The sequence below is a fragment of the Scyliorhinus torazame genome, chromosome 10 (genome assembly GCF_047496885.1).
Source record: "Scyliorhinus torazame isolate Kashiwa2021f chromosome 10, sScyTor2.1, whole genome shotgun sequence".
In the NCBI taxonomy this organism is placed as follows: domain Eukaryota; kingdom Metazoa; phylum Chordata; class Chondrichthyes; order Carcharhiniformes; family Scyliorhinidae; genus Scyliorhinus; species Scyliorhinus torazame.
The window spans coordinates 244,775,895-244,797,190 of record NC_092716.1 but is presented as its reverse complement, the minus strand read 5'-3'; the positions used below and the strand labels follow the sequence as shown (position 1 = coordinate 244,797,190).

At 43.1% G+C, this 21,296-nt stretch overlaps 1 protein-coding gene across 4 annotated transcripts in view; it reads left to right on the top strand.

The window, feature by feature from the left end:
* Positions 1 to 21,296, top strand: part of ext2 (exostosin glycosyltransferase 2) — a 215,257-nt gene that overhangs the window by 173,005 nt on the left and 20,956 nt on the right. For all 4 annotated transcript variants that reach the window (XM_072466636.1, XM_072466637.1, XM_072466638.1 and 1 more), the window contains one exon: positions 6,112 to 6,278. In XM_072466636.1, the coding sequence (XP_072322737.1) occupies positions 6,112 to 6,278 (167 nt within the window). The remainder of the gene's footprint in view (positions 1 to 6,111; positions 6,279 to 21,296) is intronic.

Sequence of the window (21,296 nt, the reverse complement as noted above, 5' to 3'; positions counted from 1 at the left end):
AGGTATCTTTATGATACCGCCACGTGGTTCAAGTCCGAGTAATGATCAATAGTCCAATACACCGATTAGAAAGATTTAAATCAAAGCACATTTATTATCCACAGTAATCACTACTCATGCACAAATTCTACGTTTAAGCTACTTCTACAACTAACAGGCCTATACTTAACTTGGAACTGGCCCACCAGGTCAGGGAAACGAATGGCCTTTCGTTCGGGTTCTGAGCCTGCGGGATTTGAAGTTGGTACAGATTGATAGCTAGGAGCGCCTATCTTGTAGCGAGCGTTGAAGTAAGACTTACAGTTTCGACCAGCTGCTGAAGAGTGAAGAGCTGGAGAAGCGGTGGAGAAGAGAGCGATTTGAACTTGGGGCTCAATTCTTATAGTTCCCAGGGGCTTCCTGCCTTTCGGGGCGGACCCTGTACCTGGTCCCAAGTGATTGGACTTTGTCCCAATCACTTGGTTCGATTTTCTCCAATGCTGGAGCGGTTCCCTGATCGATGGGCGGTCTTGAGGTGCTCGTTCACCTCCTTTTGTGTCGGCTCCTGCTGGCGCCGAAGAGTCTGGTTTTGCTTTGTGTGTCTAAATGTTGCTTATTGTTCCCGGGGATTGCTCATTAGTATGCAGATGGCTGGTGTTTTGTTATGCTGATGGTTGCTGGTATCGATCTTGTCTGGCCTTTCCAGAGGTAAATACACAGCCAACCTGCAGCTGCTCGTTTTTGTCTTGTTGGCTGACTTTCCCATCAGCCTTTGCCGTTCGCCATTTTGAATCGGGAGTTGGCCATTTTAAGTGGCTACAGTGCAGACTTGATGGGCCGAATAGCCTCCTGCACTGTAGGGATTCTATGATTTACCATGACTACTTTAATGATTAATTTACAGAAAAATTACAGACTAATAGAAAAATGGTTTATCCAGAGTGCATTTCTTGTCCATCACACTGTATTGCACTCAGATCTGAGGTGTGTCCTTTTAAGTCAGTTGGTGCAATCTGCTTCTTGAAAGGCATCCACATGGATCATCATCGTCATCAGCAATCTCTCATCATTGGCCAATCATTCTCTAAAGAATCATCTTCTGTGCCATCAAATGCATTGGATATCTCATTTGTTGAATGATTTGATGTCAGTCTCTATTATGGTTTAATCCCAGCCCTCTACAGATTGCTATGGTCGAAGCCTGTTTACTGGTGAATGCATTCTTTCCTTCGATCATCCAGTCATTTCACTCTTTACTCATGCTATTCTTGAAGAGCTTATTGGTAGAGACATCCAATGGTTGAAGAAGTCTGGTAAGACCATTAGGCATTACTGCAATATTACCGTTTTGTGATCAAACTTCCAACCAGACATTGACAGTGTGTGATCTCAGTATGTCACAGATGAGAAGACTTTTTCCTTCACGTAATCCTCCTGGTTGAAAACTCCAAACTTTACTCTGCCATGTTTTCAAGCTACCTTCATTTCTCTATCCTTTACAATGAACATAGAATCCCTACAGTGCAGAAGGAGGCTATTCAAACCATCGAATCTGCACCGACCATCTGAAAGAGCACCCTACCTAGGGTCAGGCCCCCACCCTATCACCGTAACCCCACCTAACCTTTTGGACACTAAGGGGCAATTTAGCATTGCCAATCCACCTAACCTGCACATCTTTGGACTGAGGGAGGAAACCGGTGCACCCGGAGGAAACCGACGTAGACACGGGGAGAAAGTGTAAACTCCACACAGACACCCAAGGCCGGAATTGAACCTGAGTCCCTGGCCCTGTGAGGAAGCAGTGCTAACCCCTGTGCCGCCATGTCGTGTCCATGCCATGAACGACTGACTACTCCTTTTGGGAATCGCTATTTGGGAGGGTTTTTCTCTTGAATATCACCATTGGCTTAAGCTTTGTGTTGTCGGACATGCACATCAGTGTTTCTACAGTTGTCTTCACTGACACTATTTGTCTGCAAGTTTGCTCAGCGTTTGACTGGCTGGCATGTCGAAACCCATGCGAGTCTCATCCACGTTCCACGTGCAGGCCAATCTGTATCCTTTTGTCGATGTTTGATTTGAAATGCGATCAGTCTGTCATCAAGTTCTGCTGGGCGAAGCTGTGAATTCTTGGTCTTCTGTCACAATGCAAAATAGTTTCTCTTAACCTGGCACACCGTCCAGGGCTGGCTTTGAAATGTGCAATGGCTAATTGTCTTACTTGTATCAGGGTTAAAATTCGGATAGACCCGTGAGAAACCGAGATTCCATTCTGGCGATTTTCATTGATGCATTTTGCAACTTTGCCTCCCATTTGTGGCTGCGAACTAGGCTTTCCTCTGTTGTCACATTTATTCTTCAGCATCTGCCTAAGCTATGTGGGGAGCTTCCTCCATCCTGTTGCATCGTTCTCTGCTCTTGTGAATTCTCTAGCTGCTGCACAATTATTTGTCAGCTCTGCAATCTCAACAACCTTTTAGTTTGAACTGGCCTGCCTACCATTCCTCCTTGCTACCATGATGCCATATTAAAGGGCAGGATCGGGCCGGAACGCAGCGCACATCAGTGATGCGGTAGCCTTGACAGCACATGTTGACATGTGCAGGCACGAGGTGCTGAGCAGTCACCTTCAATGGTCTGCTATCCTGTGATTTTTATCGTGTAGGTTTGCACGTGGGTGACTTTGACTTCAACAGCAAGCGGGTGGGTAAGTACAAAGAGTGTGGATTTTTTGGTTAAAAAGTCGTGGGTCGACTTATACATGAGGCACATGAAAAATGAATGACTTATTGGCCAAAAGTCAGTGGGTCAAATTTGACATGGCATGAACCATTATTCAAGTATATATGGTCATCCGCAGGACCGCTCTGTGAAGCGCTGTGGAATCAGGACCAGCCTTCAGAAGTGAAATTGGTCTCAAACTCTTCTTGGTAAATTTAGTGACATAAGGGATACTGACTGACGAACTTGATTTTGTTTAGCTGTTGGTGGTTTTCACAAAGAGCGATGGGTGCGTGAGTTAACTGGGTAGCTGCAAATGACAGTTGAAAAGTGCAATTTTGGGAAGGTGCAGCAACATTCAGATATGTTCAGCTTTCATCTTGATAGATCTATTGAAATTAACAATTGAAAGGAATGGGGGCACTATTGGCGTAAAAGGAGAGATGACGGGAAGTTGGCCATGAGCTAAAGACCTGTTAAATGCCTGGGTACAGAGTTCGGAAATGGCAGGTGACAGAGCCGAAGCAAATGGAAGTTCAGAGTGCAGAAGCCATCCACCAGTCTCCTCATATGTCATTTCTGATAAAACAGAGAAATTTTACTCTCAAAGAAATTTGTTCTTTTGAAATAACCAGGAGCACATTGTCAGAAACAAAATAAGAGATTATCATCAGATTCACTTTGCTGAACAATTGGATTGAAGCTGTTCCCCCGGTTCAGGTTGTAAGTGTATCAGTTTTGATTGTTTGATGGTTTAAAACCCCAAAGTTATTTTCAAAAGATTGCACGTTTATTTTATTAATATAGTGCATATTTTGTATCATATGGTGTATGGTGACCTGATGATAAAAGATTTGTTAGCATCAAACTCCTATTGGACAACACTGTCCTAGAGTCCAAAAAGGCCACCTCTGCTTCAAATATTCTCAGTGAGCATTCACAGCCTTCTGAAGTAGAGAGTTCCTAAGATTTGAAACTGTGAGTGAAGAAACTATGAAAATTACAATTGTAGCAAGAATTCCATTATCTTTTACTCCAAACCATTTACAATAAAGGCCAACTTGCTATTTACCTTCCTAGTCACTTGCTGTACCTAACATGCTAGCTTTATGGTCACCCAAATCTTTCCAAATACCAACATTTGAAAGTTTCTCACTATTTATAAAAATATTCTGGTTGTCACCATCAAAGTGACATATTATCTTCATCAGCCATCTTATCGCCCACTCACTTAACCCGCCTCTATCCCTTTTCAGCCACTTGGTAACCTCCTCACAGCTTCCTCTCTCACCTGGCTTTGTACCAGTTGTAGACTTGGATACATTGCTCTCAAACCCTTCATCTAAATCGTCAATATAGATTTTAAGTAGCCGAGCTACCAGCACCGATCCTTGTGGCATCCCACCAGTTCAAGCCTGTCAACTTAAAAATTCCCTATTTATTCCTGCTTCCTGTCTGTTGACCAATCTTCTGTCTGTTAATATATTGACTTCCACCTTAATAATCTTTAACACCCTATCGAATGCATTTTTTAGAAATCCAAATATGCAACATTCATTGGTTCTCCTTTATTTACCCTGCTAGTTACACTCTCAGAAAATCTTCAATAAATTCGCCAAACATGATTTCTCTGAAACTGAAAGTCAGTTAGAGGGCAGCTGGTTTAGCACAGTTCATAATGAGACCCGACACCTCCTTAATCTGTATAGATTAATACAATGCAAAGTGGTTCATTTTTCTTCTGGATCATTAGGACAACAAACACTTCACTGAGAGAACCTGACGTAAAGGAATGGATGCATTTATCATAACTTGTGTATGATTTTAACATATTCTTATAGCCCAGCCAAGAAGTTCATGATGTCTTGCAAGTGGAAATATGAAATTTAGTTTTGATATTGCCCCTCAATCCAAGTATTAGAAACAAGCTGCCGGAAAATTAGTTAAAAAAACAAACGAAGGAGAGGTTGATGAAGTTTCTTGGCAATTAATTTTTTTTAATGGGTGATACTGGTTGCAGTTATTTAAATTATTTTAAAGGAACATACTTCAAAAAGGCTCTCAGAAGTCATATTTGTGAACCTCACTCAAATGCTTTATTTTAGGTAAGAAAGTTAAGAATGATCGGATTCTGATATTTTATGGTTCAAACTGCTGTTTTATTTGATACTATTAATAGCTGTTAAATCGTCCCAGTCAATTTTCAGTTGGGCCAGTGTTTGCCATAAATGGAAGATGGGCAGAGAAAACAAACAGCGATACAAACATGGTTACAAATCCTCTACTAAAAAACCTATGAAAAATCGGACTGGGAGCCAGCTGAATGTGGTGCTGTGACATTTATTTTAGAGGTGCCTATGCTGTGTACCCACATGGTCAGTGCGCTTGGTTTGATCCTTGATAATCTTTCTTAGTGTCACAAGTAGGCTTACATTACACTGCAATTAAGTTACTGTGAAAATTCCCCAATCGCCACACTCTGGTACCTGTTCGGATACACTGAGGGAGAATTCAGAATGTCCAATTCACCTAACAAGCATGTCTTTCAGGATTTGTGGGAGAAAACCGGACACCTGGTGGAAATCCACACAGGCACGGGGAGAACGTGCAGATTCCGCACAGACCGTGACCCAAGCCAGGAATCGAACCCCCGGGCCCCTGCCGCTGTGAAGCAGCAGTGCTAACCACTGCGTCACTGATTGAATTAACCGCAGTAAATCTCAGACTTTGAATCATAGAATACCTAAAGTGCAGAAGGAGACCATTCGGCCTGTCAAGTCTGCACCCACCCTCTGAAAGAGCATCCCACCCAGGCCCACTCCCCCACACTATCCCTGCAAACCCAATTAAACTTTGGACACTAAGGGGCAATTTAGCCCGGTCAATCCATCTAACCCATGGGGCTGGAGCAAACAGAGCAAAATGTAAAGTGTGCAAAAGGCAAATAAATACACTTTCAAAACAAGCTGCAACTCACAGAATAAACAATTCAGTCATAAGAGGCAGTCGACAGCCTTATATTCTCTGGGATTCATTTTGTTTAGTAGGGATTTGATATGAAAGACGCTGCCCAAGCCATTACTAAAGTGTCTTTATGAAAAGATTTTTACAAATGATATCCCCAGGCAATAACCCATGGCAGGAAATGAGCCTGGAATTTGCAAAGCGTTTCTATACAGTGGCTGCCACTTGTGACCAATATAAAGCAGCACAATCCCTTCAGAATATTGGAATTCTGAGTGTTTCGTGACTCAAAGTAAGATTTACCAAGTTTTAATTTAGATGCTGAGGTCACCAATTTGAACAGACAAAGGGAGCATGTGGTTTATCAATAGAGGTGGTTTATTTGTCTTATGATGTTTAAATAAGAAAGTACAATTTAGTATTTTAATTTATTTCTTATTCCAGAGTCACTTTGGCCCAAGATTGGAGTACCTCTGAAAGTTGTAAGAACCAAAGAAAACAAGCTGAGTAATAGGTTTTTTCCCTATGATGAGATTGAAACTGAAGCTGTCTTAGCAATTGATGATGATATCATTATGTTGACTTCTGACGAATTACAGTTTGGTTACGAGGTGAGTGCATGGTGTTTAGCCTTTCTACAAACCTGTTCCAGATAGCAAATCGGTGTAAAATTTTTGCTTTCTCTGGGTATGAAACCAATGGAAATATATTTATCGCACCGCGTCACTTATATGTGGTGCAGCATAAAAGCTGATATGCAGACGCAGGTAAGACATTGGGTGGGATTCTCCATTTATTCGCGCCGGCAGTATTTCCGCTACAGTGAATGGAGTTTTGGCTGAGTTCCAAATTCCCGTTCTCCCTGGCAGCAGGAGCGAGGCGGACTGCCGATGGAGAAACCGGCCAATATTTATAAAGGATCTGCTTTGTGCTACAATTTGTGATGGATATGAAACTTGGGGAGCTGGTTAATTCTTCTGTTACCAAACTGCTTTTCCTGCTCCACACAATCCTATTCTACTCTTAAATGGCTACTTTTGCATAGAATTTAATTAACTTACAAGTACACTTGTGCTATTCATGAAAAGGCTAATACTCATGCTTAGCCATATAGTTTACCAATGTGGGAGATTTGTTGATTTTTACCAGAATTGCACTATGTTTCAGTATCATGCAAAATATGGTATTATCAGTATACTGTCACGATGTATGGGAGAAGGAGGCCATTTAGCTAAGTTGGTATGTGGATTAAATTAACACCAAGAGCTCATGGTTTGATCCCCTTTTCGGCTGAGACAGTCTTGGGGCCTGCCTCCTCACCCTACCCATAGTAAATAAATCATGGCACTTACTGTGGTTCAGCAAATATTTGTCAAGAGTCTTCAGACAGAGGACTGAAGAAGAAAATCAAGGGTGGCTCAGTGGTTAGCACTGCTGCCATACAACACCAGGGACCCGAGTTCAATTCCTCAGCAGGTCTTCTGTGAGCCTTCTGCGTGGCTGCAGTGAGTGTGTGGTAAGTGGAGCGCTTAAAAACAGCTCCAGCAGGCAGGCTGTTTCGCGCTAAATCAGGCCCTGGTTGTTACAACGTTCCCTGGGCCGGGAATTGCTCTCAATTCACTCCAGCGGAGTGCTGGACCATTTGCATGGCCTGACGTACTTGCCAAATAGCACCCCCAACTGGAACGTGAATCACGTGCAATTCAGTCCCGACGGGAACGCTTAGCCTCCCAAACTGAGAAGCTGGTCTTCATTTCAAAATTGTCAGAAAATATCGGAACAAACAGAATAGTAAATTGCATTTCTGTATTATATTTTGTGTGTGATTGACTAACAGTCAATCCGTTCTGCAGTACTGTGACAAATCTTCAGGATAAAATTAGCTATCTTATGCTTTATTTTTTAAAAAGCAATATATAAAAATGTTAAAAAAGTAAAATGGTTTCTGCCTGTAACATAATTTTTTTTCCCTTTAGGAAGTTGACCAATCAACTGTTAAATTTCAACCTTTCCTGTTTTAATTCAATTGGTAAAAAATAACAGAAGTTATTTGGCATAACTCGGGGGCGGGGGGGGGGGGGTTTCCTTGTTATTGAGAAATATATCTGCTGGTTGAACTGGATCATCATATTTTCTGGTTTTCCCTCAGCCAGCAGGAATTAGTGGATGGTGTTAATAAGTATTAATAAATATATTTTTATTTTGCATTTGATTTCTTCTTTTAATATTTCATGGAGACAAATGTGTTTTAGCAGGGTGCTGAAGGCTTCCTTTGTACCGATGTCAACTACTGTTCCTCGTGCTGGATTTAACTAAGCATATCATATCCTAAAGCGATTGATATAACGGATGCAAGGTAGCAAAAGCAAGTAGTTGCACCTTTGACAGTGTAGGAAACTAGTCGTTTGCAGGAATATCATGCTGCTACACTACAGTCTTTTTCTCTCCATTAGACATAGGCTGGAAAAGCAATACGGTTGTTTTTATAAGTTCAATTTATAAATTATGAACTAACACTTCAAATAAAATTAGGTATGAGCGCAAGATTCATATAAGTGTGGGCATTGTTTGCACCAAATTTCACTTATGCTCGTATTACAGGACGTCACCAGTACAAGTCTGTTTGACATTTATTGCAAGAACATGAAGCTCCTCTCTCTTCATATGAATATTCTATTTCAGTTTTTTGCAGTCATCTTGGGAACATAGAGTATGGGGAAAAAGTAGGTTGCTTTTCTCATGATGCTGGTTTTTCAAATAGTTCATCTGGAATGGGGGCGTTTCTCTGGCCACGTTTCACCTGATGCACAGCCCACTATGCTGGGAGAATAGCAATAAGAGAGCCCCTAAATAGGGTTCGCACCCAGTCCCGAACAGAGCGCGATGCTCCTGACCCACTGCAGCTGGTGTAATCTGATTCACCACAACGCCCCCCCCCCATCCAGCTGCGGCGGCAAGGTACCACAGTGGTTAGCACTGCTGCCTCACAGTACCAGAGAACCTGGCTCGATTTCAACTTCAGGTGACTCGCTGTGTGGAGTTTGCACTTTCTCCCTGTGTCTGCGTGGGTTTTGTCCCCCCCCCCCATCCCCACAATCCAAAGATGTGCAGGCTAGGTGGACTGGATATGCTAAATTGCCCCTAGGTGAGATTACGGGGTTGGTGGGGGATTGGACCTAGCTGGGGTGCTCTTTCACAGGGTTGGTGCAGACCCGATGGACCGAATGGCCTCCTGCAATTTAGGGATTCTATGAACTAGGCTATAATATTTAAATATGCTATGTCAGTTTAAAGCCGGATTCTCTTGGCTCTGGAGATTCTACCTCCTGCCCAATGGTGCTGGGGCAGTGCCAACTTTGAAAGTGCACGGCAGGAAGGGTGGGATGTCAGGTGACCCCATAATGGGGTGTAACTCTCTATTGGGTGGGGGGGGGGGGATGCGAGGGGACGTAGTCCAGGCCTTGGTGCCAGTGTGTTTAGGCCCCACCCATCTCAGTGCCAGTGCAAAACTCACCCCTTCCAAAGAAATTGTGGGTAAATGTTCTCATGGATACGCTGCAACGTACTCCTGAAGGAGATGAAGAAAACGCAAATAGTTTTTTGAAATCAAAATGTTAGTCTACATTATTCAACTTTAACTAGTTTTCTTTGATGGATAGGATTCGCATAGTCTAAAGTGACTGTTGAATAGAGCCATAGTAAATGGATCAATCTATGTGCATAACTATCCATACCTTCATTGTTATGCCCCAACAGAAACGCTCTGTGGGTTGCCTCACCCTGTCCTCGTGAACTTGCAAGTGAGAATAGGATCTGTTATTTTGTAAAGGCGAGAAATCTCATTGTGTCAAGAGCACGGGTGAAAAGACTAGCAAAGAAGTTTGGTTCCTTCACATTTACAGAAACCTATTCCTGACATTTATGGTCGTTAATAACCTTGAGCGGGTTCATCCACAAGGAGTAATCCAAAATGAGAACATTTAATGTTGTTAATGTCATATTTCCAGGAGATTGGGTATACAGTTCAATAATGCACCAATGAGGCAGTAAACTATGCAACCTGTTTGCCAAATATTCATTGATTAAAACATTTTTTCATCTGGTTTTAAATGTGCAACCCGTTTATCCAAGTTATCGCTTAGATTTGTACAAAGGTAAAAGCCAGCAGCCGCTGTACATCCTAGAAATGCTGAGCTTTCTCAGGAGTCTTTCCAAGGTATGGACGGTTGTTCATCAGATAGTGATACCGTCCAAATGTTGTAGGGAAATACTGCGGATAGCACATGAAATACCAATAGCAGGATATGTGGGAATTTGGCAAACTCAGTCAGCAGTCAGAGCAACGAAAAGATCGTACAAGGCTACTGCAGAAGTGTAAGAAGATTTGTCTGGACACATCTGGGTGCACTACATTAATTGAACGTGGTGCAGACATAGGTGACTCCCAACTCGATAAAACAGCAGCCATGTCGGCAGAACCCACAGAAACAAGCAAAAATAGAATGGTCCGCAGAATGCCAAACAGCATTTGAGAAATTGAGGGCCATATCTGTAAGTGAGCCAGTGTTGGCTGCCCTAATTTTTCCAGACCCTTTAAAATAGCCACGGTGCCAGCGACCTGGGGGTGGGGCAGTGTTACTGTAGGATGACGAGGCAGGAATAGAGAAGCCGGTGGGATCCTTTTCAAAAAATCTAAGTCAGTGCCAAAGAAAGTACTCCACCAATGAAAAGGAAACCTTCGCATTGTTTCTAGCCCTTCAGCATTTTGAAGTCCGACACGATAATAAACAAAGCTTCGTCTATGCTGACCATAATCCGCTTGCATTTATAGAAAAATTTAAAACTCAGTGCAAGATTGTTCCATTGGAATCTATTGTTGCAGCCTTACGATGTTAAAATTGTACATATTCCCAGGAGGGACAGTATTCTTGCAACTGCATTGTTTCGGGTTTAAATGCTGGTAGTTGTAAAAATAAGAACTGGGGGTAATTCTGGGGTATCCAACATCCCCATTTTCACTGCAGTGACAGTAGAACTTCCAAAGTCAAGTCCCGAGCTGACTGCTGATTGAAGCAATCAGCCACACTTGGGGAAGGATATCTTGCGTCACTTAGGCAAGTCACAATATTGAGTCCAACTACAGCGTATTGTCAAGCTGCAGTTGAAAGCAATTGCACAGGTGGCCCATTGTACTCCTGGTAACCTAATACATGTAAACAGAAATTATTTAAATGATTTCAGAGAGCATGTTTTCCTTAATTCTTTCATTAGATGTGAGCATTGCTGACAATCCCAGTGTTTGTTGCTCATCCCAAATTGGCCGTGAGAGGTAGGGGTGAGACACCTTTTTGAATCGCTGTAGTCCATGTGGTATAGGTACACCTACAGTGCTGTTAAGGAGGGAGTTCCAGATTTTTGACCCAATGACGATGAAGAAACAGTGATGTAATTCGAAGTCAAGAAAGCATATGGCTTGGAAGGGAACTTGCAGGTGTTGATGCTCCCGTGCATCTGTGCCCTTGCCCTTCTAAGACGGTAGAGATCACAAATTTAGGAGGTGCTGTCGAAGTTCGACGAATTGCTGCAGTACGCCTTGGGGATGGTACACACTGCCTCTAGGGTGCACCGGTGGTGGAGGGAGTGAATGTTGAGTGGGTGCCAATCAAGCACATTGCTTTGTCCTTGCTGGTGTCGGGGTTCTTGAGTGTCGTTGGAACTGCACATTCAGGCAATTGGGGAATTTTCCATCGCAATCCTGACTTCCTGACTTGTGCCTTGTAGATGATGGACAGACTTTGAGGAGTTAGGGGAGTTACTCGCCACAGAATTCCCAGCCCCTGGCCTGCTCTTGTAGGCACAGTATTTATATGGCTAGTCCAGTTCAGATTTTTGGTCAGGGATAACCACCAGACTGTTGATCGTGGGGGGTTCAAGCAAGTTAATGCAATTGAATATCATGGGCAGATGGTTAAGATTATCTTGTGCTGGAGATGGTCATTGCCTGTGTACTTGTGTGCATGAATGTTACTTGCCACTTAACCGCCCAAGTCTGAATATAGTCCAGGTCTTGCCGCATACAGATCTAGGCTGCCTCGTTATCTGAGGAGCTGGGAATGGTGATAAACATTGTGTAATCATCTATAAACATGCCCACTTATGATGGAGGGAAAATCATTGATGAAGCAACTGAAGATTGGGCTAGGCGAACAACCGCAAACATCGTCTTATGTGCTGGGCATGATACCAACTAATGGAGAGTTTTCCATCTGATTCCCATTGTCTCTGGTTTTGGCACAGCTCCTTATTGCCACACTCAGTCAAATGCAGCCTTGATGTCCAAGGTCTCACTTCACCTCGAGTTCAGCTCTTTTGTGCATGTTTGAACCAAATTGTAATGTGGTCAAGAGATGAATAATTCTGGCAGAACCCAAACTAATCAGCAGTGAGCAGGTTATTACTGAGTAAGAACTGCTTGATAGCTTTGTCAATACACTTTCCATTACTTTATTGATGATCAAGAGTAAACTGATGAGGTGATAATTGCCAGTTGGATTTGTCCTGCCTTTTGTGTATAGGACATATCTGGGCAAGTTTTCACATTTCTGGGTAGATGTCAGTATTGTAGCTGTACTGGCACAGCTTGGCTAGGGGCACGGTTATCTCTGAAACACAAGTCTTCGGTACTATTGCTGGAATATTGTCAGGGCCCATAACGTTTGCAATACCAGTACCTTCAGCTACTTATATTACGCGGTATGAATCAAATTGGCTGAACACTGACATCTGTGATGCTGGAGACCTTGGGAAGAAGCCAAGGTGGTTCATTCACTCGATATTTATGGCTGAGATGCTTCAGACTCGTCTATTGCACTGACATGCTGGGCTCCTCCATCATTGTGAATGGGGCTCTTTGTGGAACCACCTCCTCCAGTTAGTTGTTTAATTGTCCACCACCATTCATGGCTGGATGTAGCAGGACTGGAAAGCTTTAGATCTGATCTGTTGGTTGTGGAGTCACTTAGCTCTACCTATTGCATGCTGCTTTCACTATTTGAAATTCCAAGTAGTCCTGTGTTGTAGCTTTCACCAGGTTAACACTTCATTTTTAGGCATATCTAGGGCTGCTCTTGGCGTGCCCTCTGCACTAGGCCCAATCTTCAAATGTTTCATAAATGACCTTCCTTCTATCATAAGATCAGAAATGGGGATGTTTGCAGATGATTGCGCAATGTTCAGCACCATTTCCAACTCAAACACTGAAAGAGTTCATGTCCTTGTGCAGCAAGACCTGGGCAATATTCGGGCTTGGGCTGGTAAGTGACAAGTAACAGCTGTGCCATGCAATCACCATTTCCAGCAAGAGAATCCACCATCTCCTCTTGACATTCAATGGCATTACCATCACTGAATCTCCCACTATCATAATACTAATCTTTATTAGTTTCACAAGTAGGCTTGTATTAACACTGCAGTGATGTTACTGTGGACATCCCCAGTCGCCACACTGCGGCACCTGTTCAGGTACACTGAGGGGAAATTCAGAATGTCCAATTCATCCAATAAGCACGTCTTTCGGGACTGGTGGGAGGAAACCGGAGGAAACCCACGCAGACACGGGGAGAACGTGCAGACTCCACACAGGCAGTGACCCACGCCGGGAATCGAACCCGGGTCCCTGGCGCTGTGAAGCCACAGTGCTACCCACCATCCTGGTGGTTGGCTTTGACCAGAAACTGAACTGGACCAGCCATATAAATACTGTGGCTGCAAAAGCAGATCAAAGGCTCGTTGGAGTATCTGTGACTAACTCTCCATCTGACATCCCAAAGCATGTTCACCGTCTACAAGGTAGAAGTGTGGTGGATTACTGGATCAAAATCGTGGAACTTCCTTCCTAACAGCACTGAGTGTTCCTGCAACACGTGGATTACAGCAGCTCAAGAAGGCAGAACACGACTGCTTCTCGCGAGCAATTAGGGATAAACAATAAATGCTGGTGAAAGAGGTTTTTTTTAACACTTCATTCAACATCAGAGAAATAGAAAAATATGCCTAAAGACTGAGGTGAGTTAGATGAAATGGGAGGAGACTCATATGGGGTATAATCTCGAGCATAGACCAGCAGGGCCAAATGGCTGGTGTCTGCTGTATATTTCAGGTAATTCTAAGGTTGGCAAGAGACTTGGGTTTTCTGAACTATAAGGCAGATCTCTTCTTTAAGTATGGTGAGCGAGGTGCTGTTTGTGTCACCAGGATGTGATTTGTATAAAATTGTAACTCGATACATGAATGAAACATTCTCAAACGCAAATGCAAAAACAAGCTGTTGTCTTGTTAATTGGCATATTATTTATATTCCTGATTATACCACTGTCAATTACAGCTGCAGGAAAATATATTCTACCCTCAAGCTAGAGTTCCTGAATCATAAGCACATGTGCTGGCAAACTATATGCGGGTTTAACTACATCTGTGCATTCACCTGGAGGCATTTAAATACTGCTGAGAAAACTTTCCTAATTTTGGAAATAAATTTAAATAGATTTTTTTTTTTTAATTATACATTTAAAAATATAGCCCTTTAAGTTAGTCATTTATCTATTGCTGTTGCAGTTAATAATAATCTTTATTGTCACAAGTAGGCTTACATTAACACTGCAATGAAGTTACTGTTAAAAGCCCCTAGTCACCACATTCCGGCCCCTGTTTAGGGTACACTGAGGGAGAATGCAGAATGTCCAATTCACCTAACCAGCACGTCTTTCGGGACTTTGTGGGAGGAAACCGGAGCACCCGGAGGAAACCTACGCAGACACGGGGAGAACGTGCAGACTCTGCACAGACAGTGACCCAAACCGGGAATCGAACCCAGGTCCCTGGCGCTGTGATAGAAAATACTCAAAATGCAACCTAAATTATAAATCTTGCTGTCAGTCATATGATCTAGTAGATCGAAAACTGTTCCTTCTTCCAAGATATCTGAGGTCTATTTAATTTGAAATATTTTACTGACCACCACAATACTTTGTCATAGCTTCACAGCTCAAGCTTTGTTCTCATGAAATTGAACTTATAACTTTATAGAGGGCACACCTGCCAATCCTACCTATGAGGGGACCCCATGACTAACATCGAACATCTTACAGGACCGACCATTCTTTAAAAACCAAGTCAAAGCCACATTAGGCCTCCTGGGTAATCCCTTGTTCTTAATTCTAATGGAGGCGGGATTCATTCAGGATGGAGGAATGGAAAGGCAGCATGTAAGAAGATTACACCCTACAAAATATTACCCTACCCCGTGCATATCATCAATATTCCAATAAAGAGCTCTTTTAACACTGTTGGATAAATATGCTTGTTTCTCTCTGAAAACATGCAGCTAAAATTGTTGATCCAGACAGCTTATTTCAGGTAACCGGAATGATTTATACAGTGTCTACCAGTGCACCATATGGGTTCCGCAGGTAACTGACTCACTTTTTAAGAGTTAGCAACTTGATAGTCGTGTTGCTGTCTTGCCCAAAATGTAGAATGCAGCAGATGATGCACACACAGCATTGTGAGCTTCAACAGTTAATACTCTCAACCTGTTTAATGGAAAGGGCTACAGTAAGTGAGTGCCTTACCTTTTGCGTGACTAAAGAATCCTCCCTGTCCATGCCAGACTTTACAGGAAGTTGCCTTCAGTTTCAAGAATTTTGATATGTCTCTGTTCTTTCAGGAAACCAGTCAATCGAGCAATTAGCTTGTGGGTGATATTGCATACAGTTTGTTGCCAAGAAGTTTGACAAATCAGGAGAGACGTGTCAATGTATGATATTCTTTCAAGCACATATCCTGCATAACTGCAACTTCATACAAAAAGGGCTGGATATGAAGATTGCTGAAGAGGTGGCTCTGATTGCCATGGAGGTGAAGGAGCATGGAGTTGACAGGAAGATCAGGACCATCCTCACTTGGAAGATTTTTGGGTGACAGCTACCAGGGGTTTCCAAAATTAATTAATCAAATTTTGGGTTGTCATCTGATTAGTCTAACTTTTGTCACCACTGCCAGAGCAGGTCAGCCTTTTCCGTGCCCTCTGCTGGGTAGGTTGCATATCTTCAGCCACTCCAGTTCCCTTGTGCTCTGTGAATAATCCATCCCACATCCTCTGAAACACCACCTCCTCCACCTTCCTCCCTCACTTCATCCCCGTGAAGGAATCTACTGATGCGTAGGAGTGGGAAAGCAAAATGCAGGGAATGTAACTGGCTCAGAGGAATATGGGTCCGTACTTACGCCAAGAACTTATATGGCAGGTCCTCGTCATTCTTCCCATCCTAAAGTGGCACAGCACAACTCAAGGCCACTAGAAGTTATCATGCTGTGCCAGCTCTTGAGTAGATCATTATTGTCAACATTATAGTCTACCAGATTTGGAGAGAAAAAGAAGCAGACCATGTTTTGGAACTACTGTCATGTTGCACTTGAGTTGCACTTGAATTACACCAAAATTATAAATTTAAAACATGTACTCTCAAGTGGGTTTGTGTTTGGGATACTTGTCTCCGACTCGCATGCAGGAGGGAGGACCATAGCCTCCTTTTTACTACAATGATACAGCAAATTAATTTGGAAAAAAAAGTATGTAAATGTACAGACAATGTTTTAACCGGGCAACTATGTATTCTGTTCTATTCCGGGCACTGTCAAATGTTGTAAGTTGACAGGTGAGAAGCACTGCCCCATTTTACAATTAAACAACAATTAGACGTGGATCCAGTCTGTTTAGCAATCAATAACAAAAGGACTGAATCAGCAGTAACAGACTTGCACTCCATTCAAAGAAAATTTAAAACATGTGAGCATATGAACTAGGAGCAAGAGTAGGCCACTGAACCCCTTGAACCTGCTCTGCCATTTAATAAGATAATGGCTGATTGTAACCTCAAACCCACACCGCCTACTCTTTTAACCGTTCATCCCTTGCTTATCAAGAATGTATCTACCTCTGCCTTTATAAGACTGATTCCACTGCCTTTTGAGGAAGAGGATTCCAAAGACCCACAAACTCGGAGAAAGGATGTTTCCTCATCTGTGTCTTAAATGGGCGACCCCTTTTTGTTTAAACAGTGACCCCCCAGTTCTCGACCCCCGTGATCAGAAACATCCTCTCCACACCTACACTGCCAAGACCCCTCAGGATCTTAAAATTAGCTATTGGGCATTTTTGTGTTAGACCTGTAGAATGACAATAATGGCAGAAGATGGTGTAAAACCTGCTCAAGCAGCAAGATAACCTTCTTTAATCTTTTATTGCCGGCACAAATCAACATTAACATTTTTTACATTCCTACTTAAATGATATCATCTTGGAAGTTCAAGAAAAATCCCCCCTTCTGTCTAACTCACTTTAATAATCCCTACTTGCAAAGTGGTGAATGGCACTGTGTTGCACATTAGGAGATAACTGATCAGTTGCTGAGGTTTTGAAAAGATCTTCTTTCTGTTGGAATGAATGATGTCTGTTGAGTGTGGGATAGCCAATTGATAGGTTGTACTGATATATGTATGTGTGCTTCTAAACTGTAACAGAAAATCATTTTGAATAGTTTTATCAGACTATACCATGCACTCACACTTCTGAACCGATTGTCTAAATACAAGCACTTGCACAAATTTTCTCTTGAAATTAAAACTCTCTAATCAACAAATTCCATTGTTAACTTGTAAATCACGTAGCAGCCACTGAGAGATCTGAGTTCACTGTGTGACGAACAGAAATGTATTCTGATGTGACAGAACGGCTGGTGTGAGTTTTCTCAGCGTAGGCCAACACTCAATGATCTTGTCAGAGAATTCCAGGATTTTAAAGGCTTAGTGAAGTCTTGGTGGAGGCAGGTCGCTTCTGACTTGAATTGCATTTTACAAAGCCAATTTTGAAATCAAAAAAGTAAAAACAGATTTCAGCCAGTGCCTCGCACAAGAAGCAATTAATTGAATGGTGTTGACTCAAAGCCTGTGAACCTGAGTGTGCAGAGTTTCGAAAGGAATCTTCTGCTCACCTGTTGAGCTTCAGCTGCCGTTTCCTTTCTACTCCCAATCCAGATTTATGGGGTTTTGGGTATATAGAGAAGAGGAACCATTATTTTAAAACAGTAATGCTGTGTTCATTCAGGAAACCAAAGAGAACCACTCAGGCATTTAGTAGCAATTGAAAATAAATTATTTTTTCTACCCTGCATCTGATTAACAAATCTACAGGACAGAAACCACCCTCTGCCGGAAGCACAACAGTCTAGTTCAAAAGCAGACAGGTGAATCATCCGTGTTACACAGAGCACAGTTACGTTCTTTGTAGATACTGCATTTTTTATTAACCTCATGCAAAATCCATGAAGATTTATCAATTTGCCCATTGGCTATACATTTTTTAGTTATTTTGAGAATGTAAATGCTGTGATAACGACATTTATTGCCCATCTCTAGTTGTCCTATAAAGATGCTGGTGGTGGTACTGGATCATCATCTTGAGTCGCTACAGTTTTCTAACATGCATTCATTTTATACAACTCAAATATCTCACTATGGGCTGGATTCTCCACCACAAGATGCCGGAATCGTGATCGGGTGGGGAATTGGGCATCTGGCAAAAATTGAGGTTCGCGCCTGCCGCCGATTTGGGTGCCATGCTCCCGTCCCTCGCTGGCGGTGAGAATGAGGTTTGTGCCCCGCTCTGGCGGGGCATGCTAAACCAGCATTTGCATTCATTTAAATGTACTTTACGGGGTTGGACCCAGTATGTTCTGCGCCCTCTCAGGTTAAAGTCACACAGGTGCGAATTACAACAGGTATTTACAAATGGGGACGAGGCGCCATGGCTGCGGAGGGGGGTGCGGTAAGCTAATAAAACACGGAAAAAACATTGAAAACTTTCACTTTTTGGGGGAGTGCCTGCCCGGGCAAGGCGGCAGTAACGGGGAAAGACTTTGTGCCAAGTCCGTGGACTCAGAATGTCGCCCCCCTCCCCCACTCAGGATCTGGGTGGCCTGGTTCAGACCACCATTGCTGCAGATTTTGGTGCTACTTACAGGCTCCTGGCTGCTCACACTGCCTGTATCCTTTGAATGTTCAGAATGCCGCTGGTCATCTGGGAGCCCACCCAGGATAGCCCTATGGATACCCTCAGATCCCAGCTGTTTTATCATGGGAATGGGCATGTGGCCAAGCCCACCAGGTGTTGGTACTCCTCAGAGGCGCTGCCCCACTGCAGAGATCTGTGAGCCATCGTGGTGGCTGCAGTGAGTATGTAGTAAGTGGAGCGCTTTAAACGAGCTACAACTACCAGGCTCTTTAGCGCTAACTCCGTCCCCAGCAGTTCGAACGCCTGCTGGACTGGGAATTGCTCTGAATTTGGGTTTGCAGAGTGCTGGCCCATTTGCTGACTCTCTTACCAGATAGCGCCCCCAGTGAGAACACAAACCCCTCACAATTCAGTCTAGGTGTCAACACTTTGACTTCGAAACGGAGATTCCTGCCCTATGTGCTTTCATCTTCATGTCCCCTTGAAGAAACCGAACAAAGCCATTCAACGTTCCATGAACACCCTTTTCTGCAGAGTAACTTTGTGAACATTTCATAATATGGTTCTGTGTATGAAATCAAAATTAGTGGGAAGCTGCATGTGAAAAAACACTGACAGAATCCAGTTAATTACAGATCCTTATTGAAGGGCAGTTGACTTGGTAATTATGATCCGGTCTGTCGTGGTGAAGCCTATGTTTCTAATCATAAACTGATCCTTTTAATCTGCACAGTAGTCTTTGAAGCAATTAAGAGTTCATTAAACAGTGCTTTGGTTTGGCACATGTGCTTGTTTTCTGTTCAGCTATACTTTTTGTGAAAAAAAAACATTCACGATGCTGAACAGTCTCTTAACATTTTACAAATTAAGTGATGGTGTACATGTCTAATTGTATGCAGCTGCTAATGACGTGTACTTTGCCTTTGATATTGAACTACTTTTATATGAACTTATAATTTAAGTTCAACTATTGGTGTTGCAATGTCAGTTAGAATCTGCCGCTTTGCATGACGCTGAGGACCCGGGTTCGATCCCGGCCCCGTGTGGAGTTTGCACATTATTTCCGTGTCTGCGTGGGTCTCACCCTCACAACTCAAAAATATGTGCAGGGCAGGTGTTGGCCACACTAAATTGCCCCTTAATTGGGAGAAAAAATCGGATACTTTTTTTTTTTTTAAATTTAAGAATCTGCCGCTTTCTTATCCCTCTGTAACGGCACCAGCACTTTTCAAAACTCTGTGAATCCTAGTTCCCCATGTCTCAACAGAATTTTGGTTAAGTGAGAGTGTCAGCAAGCAGGTGAGAGTTATTAATGGAGTGTTCAGAACATTGAGGGAGGACATGGAACTGTACCTTTAAATACACTCTCTCACTGCACAGCAAACCTAGCTTGTTCATGTTATTGTTGCGCTCAAATAAATAACCTTTATTGTCACAAGTAGGCTTACATTAACACTGCGGATCAGCTGGCGGGGGTATTCGCAAACATCTTCAACCTCTCTTTACAACAATCTGAGGTCCCTATCTGCTTCAAGAAGACGACCATCATCCCTGTACCAAAAAAAGGTCAAGCAGCGTGCCTTAATGACTATCGTCCAGTGGCTCTGACATCCATCATCGTGAAGTGCTTTGAAAGGTTAGTCGTGGCACGAATCAACTCCAGCCTCCCGGATTGCCTTGATCCACTACAGTTAGCCTACCGCTGCAACAGGTCCACAGCAGACGCCATCTCCATGGCCCTGCACTCTACCCTGGAACACCTAGATAACAAAGACACCCAAGTCAGACTCCTATTTATCGACTACAGCTCAGTCTTCAACACCATTATTCCTACGAAACTCATCTCCAAACTCCTTGGCCTCAGCTCCTCCCTCTGCGACTGGATCCTGAACTTTCTAACCCACAGGCCACAATCAGTAAGGATAGGCAACAACACCTCCTCCGCAATCATCCTCAACACAGGTGCCCCACAAGGCTGTGTCCTCCGCCCCCTACTATACTCCTTATACACCAATGACTGTGAGGCCAAATTCTCCTCCAACTCGATTTTCAAATTTGCTGATGACACCGCAGTAGTGGGTCGAATTTCAAACAATGACGAGACAGAATACAGGAATGAGATAGAGAATCTGGTGAACTGGTGCGACGACAATAATCTCCCTCAATGTCAACAAAACGAAGGAGATTGTCATCGACTTCATGAAGCATAGTGGAGAACATGCCCCGGTCGACATCAATGGGAACGAAGTAGAAAAGGTCGAGAGCTTCAAGTTCTTAGGTATCCAGATCACTAACAACCTGTCCTGGTCCCCCCATGCCGCCACTATAGTTAAGAAAGCCCACCAACGACTCTACTTTCTCAGAAGACTAAGGAAATTTGTCATGTCACTTACGACTCTCACCAACTTCTACAGATGCACCATAGAAAGCATTCTTTCTGGTTGTATCACAGCTTGGTATGGATCCTGTTCTGTCCAAGACCGCAGGAAACTACAAAAGGTCGTGAATGTAGCCCAATCCATCACGCAAACAAGCCTCCCATCCATTGACTCTGTCTACA